At 31.6% G+C, this 11,518-nt stretch overlaps 1 protein-coding gene across 2 annotated transcripts; it reads left to right on the plus strand.

Annotated features, from left to right (window-relative positions):
• The first annotated feature begins 2,947 nt into the window (after positions 1-2,947).
• Positions 2,948-11,518, plus strand: LOC127724072 (uncharacterized). 2 transcript variants are annotated; one of them, XM_052230918.1, is made up of 6 exons: positions 2,948-3,381; positions 4,546-4,668; positions 5,590-6,090; positions 7,341-7,498; positions 9,238-9,404; positions 10,435-11,518. In XM_052230918.1, exons 2-6 carry the CDS (start codon positions 4,641-4,643, stop codon positions 11,501-11,503), a joined length of 1,923 nt encoding a protein of 640 aa, XP_052086878.1. In that variant the 5' UTR covers positions 2,948-3,381; positions 4,546-4,640; the 3' UTR covers positions 11,504-11,518. The 2 variants fall into 2 exon arrangements, with proteins under 2 accessions (XP_052086878.1, XP_052086879.1); XM_052230919.1 differs by lacking the exon at positions 2,948-3,381 and having other exon boundaries at positions 4,595-4,668; positions 5,595-6,090.

Consider the following 11,518-nt stretch of genomic DNA (forward strand, 5'->3'; position numbering starts at 1 on the left):
ACAGTGCTCAAATATATAAACATATTCTGTATATAATGGGTTGGTGGGAAATCATACAAAACCACCCTTGCTGCACTTCGAAGGCTCGACAAAAAATGATGGTTTCTTTAAAAATAAAACTAGCTATTAGTCTTTGATATTTAAAAAAAAAAAAAAGGGAATAGACAACCTGGGACCAAGAAACTGTATTATTCATGCAAGTCCCAGATGCGAAAAATTGTCATTAAATAAATAGATAAATAAATAAATAAATAAACTGTAAACTGTTTTTTGGCTATTTTCTTGCAAAGTATTATAGATTTGAAGAAAATGTTAGTGGAAATAGATCAGCCATATATATATAGTCAACACATATGTTAAGATAACTTTATTGGAAATCAACTCCTTAACATTAATAATAAATTGTCCATAAATAATGATTTTTCTCCCTTTCTGCGTTTTTGGTTTTATTCTAAGAACTATTCAAGTGTGGACACAGATCAGTGTGGATAGTATGCTTGGATGTTTGACAGTGTTTTCTAACAAAAAGAGTTCTCCGTTTTTCCCATAGGGTTCTATGTTAAACTGTGTTCCACAGTGACAGCCATCCTGTACCAAACACTAAAAATCATCAGTGTCTTTTATTTCATATTTAGTTTTAATGTTCAAGACTGTAATGGATGAGACACTAATATATGGATTACCTATGATTCTGATAAAATATGTTCCACAACTTTGATTTTGAATAGCAACAAAAACTCAAAATTAGGAGAGGAACACATTAGGTCATTTCTGCATGATGTGATTTTAATATGCGAGATGGTATCTGAGAACCTGCATGCATGTACTTCTTGTATGATTCTTTTTATGTTCCTTTGTGGTGGCCATTTCTTACTTGGGGTTGTCCACAAAAACTGTAAATTAGTTGAGGATCTTCCCAGTATCATTAGTAAAAGATTTCATTTAAATGTCGAAATTGTTTCTTAGAAGATATCTAATGTTTTTTTTTTATATCCAATGGTTTGAAGTAATAACAATACAACCAAATTGGGAATGGGAAGAGAAAGCAGATGAAAGATGCAGTAGATATTGTTAAATACTTAAATAAATACAACACATAAATCAATGTATGAGCTTTTTCAAAATTCATTTGAATATATAAGCCCCTACCTGTCATATATATAATAGGCATCCGACCCTACCTGCAATTATAAGAGGGTAATATTTCACATGTAAGTTAAAGTCCTGTCGCAGTATTACTGTATAAGGTTTCAAAACCTAATAAGAAACTTTAGTGGAAATCATCTTTTCATTTATAGACATTAATGATTTTGCAATTTTCTAGTCTCCTTCGATTAATTCGATATACTTTTATTTCCTCTGGCAGTGAGACAAATTCCAACCAAACAAGATCAGTCATTTTATTATTATTTTTATGATGTTCTCCTTTACTCAAAGGGGAGCGATAATCGACATACATTTTAAATCTAATCTTTTTCTCATATATACAGTTTTTTTATTTGCCATGTGCCAAAGGTTGGCAAAACATTTTATAAGAAAGATTTTCAAATATATCTTAATCCTGTTTTTTTCATGATTTTCTTCAGGTCTCTCTTCATCTTATGAGTTTTAATTTGTCTGCCTATTTTAAATATTAACATTTTAATGTAATATTTCTTGTAACAAAGTTCTTGTAAATGTTACATACATGACATACAAATTTATATTACTGATCTTTATTTTGAAATTTCATATGCTATTTTTTGTTCTAGTCTCAGCTTTGTAATCATGCCAAGAATATTGCTGAATAAAATAGTTTAGCTTATTGTCAACTGCAAATAAGACAGTTCAGGGACTAAACTTGGGAATTTCAAGCTGGGAGCCCAAACCAGATATTTCATAATTAGTTTCTACATGTTCAACTGAAATTTACCAGAAAGTTTAGGGGCCCAGCTCAAAATCTAGGAGCCATGGGCGACTGGGCTCCCTTTAAGTTTTGTACCTGAGACTGCATGACCAAATTAGATGCATGTTACATTGACACATTTTGTGTTTAATTAACCAGTTACATGCACATCAATGATTGTTGTTTCTTGCTGAGAGAAAATTACTTTTTAAGTTGTTTTTTCAATAGTTCACCAATTTCACAAAAATGTTTATATCGTTTGATAGTTCATAATTTCACCAAAATGAATAACTTAAAACCAGTGACGGATCAGGGGGGAGGGGTGGGTGGGGGTCCAGGGGTTGGAAACCCCCTTTTTTTTGACGATCAATGCATTTGAATGGGGACATATGGTTGGACCCCCCCCCCCCCCCCCCCCCCCCCTTTTCTCCTGGGTTGGAAACCCCCTTTTTTTTGACGATCAATGCATTTGAATGGGGACATATGGTTGGACCCCCCCCCTTTTCTCCTGGGTTGGGAACCATCCCTTTAAAAAATGGCTGGATCCGCCCCTGAAAACCATCACTGGTTGAAGTATTTCTCCCAAATTTATGACTTAATGATATGGCTCTCCTAAGTCATACAAACATTTTTAGAAAATGTATTTTTTTCATCAACAGCCCGTTTAGAAAGCAAAAGGTCATTAAGCATAGATTTAAGTTTATTGGATTGCGCTGCAATGTGTATTTTTTTAATACTACAAATGTTACCTGCACGTGTAAATTTCCACTTCTTTATAGTAGTTTGACACTGAATTGATTTTGTAGGAAAGTTTTACTATTACATAAAAATTATGTTTGAACATATTAGCACTATTAATCAGGTAAAATAAAGCTAAATATAGATACATAACAAATGAAATGCACAAAATGTCACACTTTTTGTTACATACAATCCTTTAAAATGTCAAAGATTAAAAATTGTAACTATATGATCTTCATTTCTCAGTGAAAATAATTTACATTGTAGTTCATTTTTTTTTACACAAGCTAGATCAATAAGCTTAAAGATCTTTAGATATCATCATCACGTCCAATCAAAATATTTATATTGTTTTATATGTAAAATGAAGATCCTATAGTTATTTATACAGTAATAAAATTGTTAAATATTATAATAGACTAAAACAGCCAAACCAGCTCTTAAAAATATTCCCATCTACCACTCTATAGGATTACTGTGTTTGTTGTCTCCCTTTTCGCATGTTTTAGCATTTTGCATGGACAAATGCTTGGTTTATTGTTATTATCAAATCAACACATAGACGATCAAAGATCACCATCCATAATCTTGTGTTCTCTGTATAAATGTAATATTACTCTGCTCCTTTGAGTGTTATGACAGATGAAAGTACACAAAAACTGGAAGGGAAAGAAACCAGTGGAAAATATTGAAAGTTCAATATCCAGGACGATCATTTCTCTTACTCTGCCATGTCTACCGAGTGTCATTATACGGTAAGAATCTTGACTCCAAGACTGATGCGAGGATGAACCTTGTGGAGTTTAAGGATAAACAGATACTAATGTCACAGGAAGGAACGGACACAAGCTGGATGATAGGACAAAAAGTCTCTTTAATGACTTTATGTCAAATGAAGATCCTTAGTAACATTCAAAATTCATATGGTTTATGTCAAATGAAGATCCTATAGTTAACAATACAATAATCAAATTGTACATACTTTAATAGAAAAGAAGGAGTACTATTGTGAAAATACAAAGATGGTACCCATTTAAGGCAGCGCTCTAATTTATTGAGCCAAAGAAAATCGTCCCTAACTCAACCAGTTAGACTACCTTTGAATCTCCAGTTATACAATATTACTTTGGTTGAAGAATAAGGAATAATAACGGTCTCAAATGCAGTTTTGCTGGCAACATGAATAGACAAATAATACACATCGCTATTTGGAAATCTGCGCCGGTTGACCCGAGAATCTGTGCTGCTTGAACTTAATTGACGTCAAACAACAATCACTTTTCCATTGTGGCGTCACTTATTTTCTATTGTGACGTCAAAATTTACGGGAACTTTTGTGATGTCCAGTAATGGCGGACAAATAGCGATAAGGGAGCTACCATTTGATTTTTATGGGGGGGCTAGGATGAAAAATTTTGTCCTGCATTTTTTTTTTAATTGTAATCTCTGTCCTGCTTTTTTATTTTTCACTCTATTCGGTCCTGTCTTTTTTTTTAAAGTTTATCTTGACTTTTTTTTTTTTGCAAGTGTCTCATCCTGCCTTTTTTTTTTTTACTCAAAACTCCTGTCCTGCCTATTTTTTCAAATTTCATCCTTTGATAACATGGTAATGCCTGATGGGTTTTTCTACTGTTGAAAAGAGAATGACATTTGACCACATTTACACCAATGAAAAAGTTGGAGTTAGATCCAATAGTATTAAATTTTTCTGAATCTCAGTATGCTCATTATTATGTATCTGAACAAATGTAGTTAATGAAACAATTTTCCTTATATTTCAAATCATCCTTGAAAATATATGTGCTTTCAGTCTTCCCTGAAATATGAAAATTTTTAGAACATTGGTTATATATACAACATTACATGTTCATAATTTTCTGATATGGATTACCTGTAAATCATCCTTTTCTATTTTTCAGGTCTTGTTTATGTTATGAGTTAGACCATTATGTGCTGACCCAATGATATCCCAAACCTGAAGATATTAATGCCAACTTGATAAGAATAGGATAACATGGATCATACTTATAGTGTTAAATCAGGTATAATCCTTGTATAATTGACTATATGGTATTGGTTTTGCTCATTGTGGAAGGACATACAGTAACCTATAGTTGCTTACAAGCACATCATTTGAACTCTGGTGAATAGTTGTCTCATTGGCAATCATACCACATCTCCTTGTTTTTATATTGATAGCAGAATTATCAGGAAAGAATATCATTTTTGAGACCAATAATAACAAAGGATGTAACAATTTTACAGATTTTTGAATTTGTATATTTTTTCATTTTATCTTTTTCCAGAGTCATTTAGAGTAGGCCTATTCGATTTTATTAAAAAAGAAATTTGTGTTATATGTTAATGAGACAGCAACTCAATAGCAAGTAAAAAGAACCAAAAGGAATCTAAAGGTCAACATGAGGTCTTCAACATTAGACATAAGTGTCTTATACAATATGTCAAGCTCTAAAACTTAGTCTGAAAAGATTGCGTGAAACTATTAAAGCGTAGACTATCAAATGTCTGCTATAAACGCCAAATTCTATTTAGGACAAATATTTTTTCCTTTTGACCAAATATGCTCTATAATACAACCTCTACTACTAGTATTTATTTTGAATCAAAGGTTTTTCTGTTGATTCATTCTTATATGTGGGGTACCAATTTTCATGGATGATGAAGGTCAAGATGAGCCACAGATTTGAGCCTTTACCTTATTCCTTAATGGCTTATAAACTTTTTATGTTTGTAAATTTGTCAAAACAATGAAATCAAGTATCCATGAAAATTGGTAACCACAAAAATGATTCAATCTATGGTATTTGTTAAGGTAACGGCAAACTAAAAGTTTAAAAAATAGATTTGGTTTTTTTATGAAAGCATATATGTATATTTGAAATCTCCCTTCCTTAGTATTCTAAGATCAATTGATTTGAGCTTTCGTATAAATATTATTTTAGTGCAGATATCTCCAAACGAGTGGACATCTGAAGGTTTTCACCAACTAGACCAGATCATTGTAGACTTCATGCAACAACAGGACATCACTGGTGGGTCTCTTGCAATCTGTTTCCATGGAAAGCTCATATACACACAAGGATATGGTGTAGCTAATTCTGGACTAAAAGCACTGTCAACATCATTATTTAGACTAGCAAGTATTAGCAAGACCATCACGGCAGTGGGGATTCTAAAGTTAGTAGAAGATGGGAAATTGAAACTGGACCAGAAGATCTTTGGTCAGAATGGTATTTTGAAAAAATATAAACCTTCTGGTAAAGGTGATAAAAAACTGTTGAAAATAACTGTGAGACACTTACTACAGCATTCTGGTGGATGGGACAGGGACCAAGTTGGAGATGCTGTGTTTTGGAAGTTGCCTAAGAAAAAGAGGGTGGATCCATATAGTGACGAAGCACTCATTAAATATATGTTGTCATGGAAATTACAATTTACACCTGGTATATACATTTACAGTTTAAAGTTTAGGTCAATATACAGTTGTCTCATTGAAAAATCCATTAATGCCTATTAGTGTCATATGACGTGGATGTAATTGGATAGGTAACCATACAGCCTTCTAGTTTTCTTTATGAATAGACGACTTTCGAATTTGTGCACTTTCTCATATATTTCCTATGTCACAATGCTTTTGTTATCACGTCCCAGTAAGAATCAATTGTTTGATGACATCGTTTCTGCCGATGGACCTTTGATCAACCGGTGTAACAGATTCATAAAAAAACAACTCCAGGTTGGTGTGGGTAATCATTATAAGTTAATTTTAATTTAACTGAAGAAGGGCACTAGATTTTCAAAGACTTATTGGAACATTGTTGAAGGGTTAAGTTGTTGTCTTAATTTGTTGATTGTTTGTTCATTAATGTAATTTTTATTCCTTAATATATTTATGAACACTAGAGGTTTTACATTTTTGACTCTGATATTGGAACAAATGGGAAATGCATATCTATTACAAGTAAAGTACCAGTAATTTATTTTCTTTACATTCCTGCATCAGAAACCCTCTTTACTTTATTATTTGAAAACTTAAAAAAAGATAAAAACATTAGGACAATACCAGAAAATTTAGGGTTGAATAATATAAATCCACCAGAAACATGTAAATTGTCATAAAAAACCTTACCGGTAATTTTTCAATATTTGTCATCATTTGTCTTATTTATCTGGTCCGTCTGTCAAAGCACTGGCTTCATGGCAGATGATACAACAAAGGACAAGTTGAAGTATTTAAACATTGTTTCTCATATTCTAAGCTGATTTATACATTCCTGGATTGATTATATTTTTGTAATCAAGTGTGGTCAGATTGATCTCAATTGTTCAATTGTTGGGATTCAATTATGACCTCAAATTTTCTTGCCTACCTCAGATTTTGATATTGTGACATCATGTAAAAAGGCGACCATGCCTGATTACGTCACCTTGAAAGAACACATTTTTTTAAAGATTATTGAACAAAGAAAGATAAAGATTGCCTACATATCATCTTAAAGTCTTTAGAGAAACAGCTGATTCCAGAATCTATCTCGTGCAATATCATATTTCTCCACCCTCAACAGTTAAATTTAAATTTTTTAAAAAGCTCGGCAAGTCTCACATTTTTAATTTGAAAATTTTACTGTCTCGAGTGGAGAAATATTGTAAAACACTAAATACAGTGGTAGAATCTATATGTATACTTTTTCAGGTAAAAGACATGCATATTCCAATCTTGGATACTTGATCCTTGGTAAAGTGATGGAAGCAGTGACTGGCATGCCATACATAAACTATATCCAAGAAATTTGTAGATCATTCAATGTACTACCAGGATATGCTAAACAGATTGATTCTTATCCTTTGGAGGCAAGTTTTTATATTTTGTTTAATTTGTGTTTACCTTTTGTAATAATTCTTTTTGTGTTTTTCACATGATAAAATCATTACACAAACCTGATGTAATTTGTTCAATGGAAATTTACCTGAAGTAACCCTTATCTTAAAAGAAATAAAATAAATTCAGTCATGATTAGTAAAGCAGACGAGACCTTCCAGGGTGATCAAGTTTGTTTTATTTATCTGGATACATGTAACTAGTAATTATTCTGATTATATGTATTACCGGTACTGGTGTCTTGTAAAATATGAATAAACTCATCAGAGATACCGGAGACTAATCATTTTGTACGCCAGATGGTTTCATCTATAAATGACTCATCATATTTCTCTCTTCATGGTATCCAATATAAAATTTCAGTTAAAAGTATGACAAATTAGATTATGAACAGTTTTATAATGATGCAATATAATGGATTCTTCAAAACTATAAGTGTCTAATGCTAACATAAATGGCTTGCATCTTTTTTATATTCTACAGTTATTAATATCAATTGCCTCTAAAAGAATTTCATGTTACATCTTATTATTATGAGAAGTATTAGCATGATTATCAAAGGAAATTGTTAATAATATTGGTTAGCAACAAAATCCTCCAAGGACTTCTATGTGGGTCTTGATGAGAGCCTTCAATTTTTTTAGCCATTTTTCCCAATCCTTTTATTTTAACCACCCAATTATTGTCTATTCTTTATAATGTTTGTGTATTTTTGTCTATTCTTTATTTTTGGCCAAGCTATAATATTTTTTCCTTTATTCTGCAAACCCCATCCAGACCCTCTTCTATAGAATTATTTCACTGGTAAATATGGATATTATTTGAGATAAAAGAAATATATATTGCATGATCATGTTACCATAGACAATATTCATCAATATTGATGTATTAAGGTAAATTAACTGTATACCACCATTTTGGATTTTAAAATAGCAATACACAATCTGTCAAGTTATTTGCTTAAATCTGCAAATATTTAGACAGATTGGCAATTAATGTGTTAGACTGTTCGTTTTAATTAAGATTTGTTGCATTATTTAGACTGTTTTAACAAATATTAAATATGTGTTTTTGTTCTTTTCAATTTTTCAACATAGCCATATAAGAGGAGATAATTCTTATAATAATTTTTTTCATACTGGAATGATAGTGAAATTTTTCATTTTTTACTTTCAGCAAAAAAACAAGTTCTGTGACACAATTTTTCCTTTTTACTTTCTCAAGGCACATTATAAAACCTTTCATCTCATATTTTTTTTCAAAATTCTGTCTCATAGATTTCTTTTTAATCACAAAAAAGTGTTTGTCCATGAATATAAATCTATGCAAAATTGGTCAATTTTGGATGACATGTAGCTTGAAAAATAGCATGGTGATGCATACATTTGATTATATTTTTAAAAAAACATAGCAAAATCTCCATTTTGGCAAAGTATAAGAAAATTCAATCTGAGCAAATATATACTGATGATCCACCTTTAATAATACATTTATTGTGTGACAAAATTTTTAACATGTTGTAAACATTGCTATCGTAATAGGAAATTGTATTCATGAATATTACACACTTTAGATTCTACAAGTATTGAATACTTTTTACAAAGGGACATAACTGAAAGAAAAAATTTTAGGCATGAAATTTTGTGACTATGCCAAATGTGTTGAATAAGATTTTGATTTGCAGATGAATAAATTTAAAATGTATTTACAGGTAAAATATTTTAACAACCGTGAGAATATATTGGAGCCATCTGTGTTTGAAGAAGAAGGGTCTGTGCCAGCTCAGTATGGTGGATTCAAGATGGAAGGAACCGAATCCTATGGTGGTTTAGTTATGTCTGTTGTAGAACTATTGGCGCTATTTAATCAAATTAACAGGTATTGTGAAAGAATTACAATCAAAACTATCTTATCTTACACTCAATTTTACTCCTTTATGCAGACAGATATATCCATAATTCCTTGTGATACTTTTCAAACGATTGTAGCTGTCTAAGCACTCAGGCTCTAGAGTTTCATTGAAGGATTTCCAGTTTTTGAAGATGTTCTTCAGTAAAAATTTAGAACGGAGAAACAAAATTTAATTCATAAAGTCTTGAAAAACAAGTTTTAAAAATAGTATGAATAATGGTGTCATACCAATACAAACCTCATTTAAGCATCCAGGGGATGTGATGGATGAGGATTATTATCTGAATAAGCCGTAAGGTTTCAAGGGTTTAAATTCTCTCCCTAGTAATGTGGACCCTCCCATATGGAACAAATCTTTACTTTAAATAAGTATGTGGCAGGAGCATGCTCTGGGTTATATATTACCCGGATGTTTTTATTTGAATTAGTTCTTTAAATAGAAAGGCATGTGGCTACCTTGTTGACACAAATTCCCAATCAAACAGGGGATATGCTGGAGGCTATATGATAGAGAATATACATGTCTTAATTTTTTTTATTCCATTAATAGTAAAAAAAAATTCTGTTAGAAATCTTCGTGCTCAAATCACAGCATTATGCTCTGTCTGTCAATTAATATGTCTAGTCATCCATTAGTACATCTGTTCGTCTGTCTATTTAAGTTGTAGTCACATCAACTTGAAACTTAATAATAATACACATGTTCATTTTAATTCAAAATTGTTAGAATATAAGGTTTTGACCGAAATTTCGTGGTATATTGAACATGGAAATGAGATAGTGTGAGCAGAACATTGTGTCTTATGAACACATAATCTTTTTTTAATACATTTTTCTGAAATTTGACTGTCTGGTCCTCCTAATTGTTCTGTGGGCACTTTACCCCCTTCTCATTCCATTTTACCCCACCCCACTGCATTTATTGCTAGAAATTAAAGAGGCTGTCTTCAAAATGTAAATCTGTTATATCAACATTTTTTTCAATATATTCTTGCAGTGGAGATAGACCATTAGTAGCAGAAGAATGTTTCAGACTTATGATTGAAAGGCCAAGTTATGAATTGGGAGACCAGTGGTATGGGTTAGGACTTGATGTTCAAAATAATGGACTAAGTTGGGGTCATACAGGAGCCATGGAAGGAACATCAACAACTGTTCATTGTCATAAATCTGGACTAAGCTGGGCCTTGTTTTTCAACACTTGGGCCAAAGACATGGACCTAGATGGACTTATGAAGTATGGGCTGTCCAAAATTTTACATCTACCACTATGGACCAAGTCTCTTTCAAATAATGAATATGTTGTTCATTCAGAGGAGCAAATTGTTTATTTATTGTTACCTTTGTATAACTTACAGAGTTATGTAAAGTCTTTCACAGGTTATTACTTGTCACAGGTGGACATTACTGAATATAAAGATTCACTGTGTGTGAACGCTATCTGGAAAAAATCAACGAGCAGGCATCTAGTTTTTATCAACAAAAATATAGGAAATATTCATGATTTGGTTCAAGACTGTAATTTATGTAATGCATATGTTTATATGTTGGAGTCGTATTGTTATGAAAATGACATTTATTATATCATTGGATTAAGAGAAAGTTATAAAGAGGTACAGCAAGAGATTTGTGTAAACTTAAATGCTGCCAAACATCTTATTAGAATGAAAAAAATGAAAAATAGTGGCTTTACAATGAGAGCCCAATCAGTTGCAGGAAAACTTGATAATTTATTTGTTTCATCTGTATTTGACAAAGAAAACAAATTAAATTTTGTATCCTGGTTGCAGATAACTATGGAAAACTTTGTTTTTGAACTTGGAAAAAATTCTAGAAAAAACTTAGCTCCTGTGTATGTTAACTGTTTTTCTATTGGTGGAGAACCATTTGTTTCAGCCATCTGGATTCCAGGAGAGAAAAAGCAATATTTACAAAGACATGATGTATCCATATATGGATTTTTATATGAGCTACAAGAAAGTGTTAAAAATCAGGTGTCTTTAGAAAAAATATGCAGTTATTATAATGATGGAGTTCTTAATTTTCTTGCAGTTTGGTCACAATAAAATTTAAAACAATTG

This window comes from Mytilus californianus, unplaced genomic scaffold, assembly GCF_021869535.1.
Source record: "Mytilus californianus isolate M0D057914Y unplaced genomic scaffold, xbMytCali1.0.p SCAF_14, whole genome shotgun sequence".
Taxonomy (NCBI): domain Eukaryota; kingdom Metazoa; phylum Mollusca; class Bivalvia; order Mytilida; family Mytilidae; genus Mytilus; species Mytilus californianus.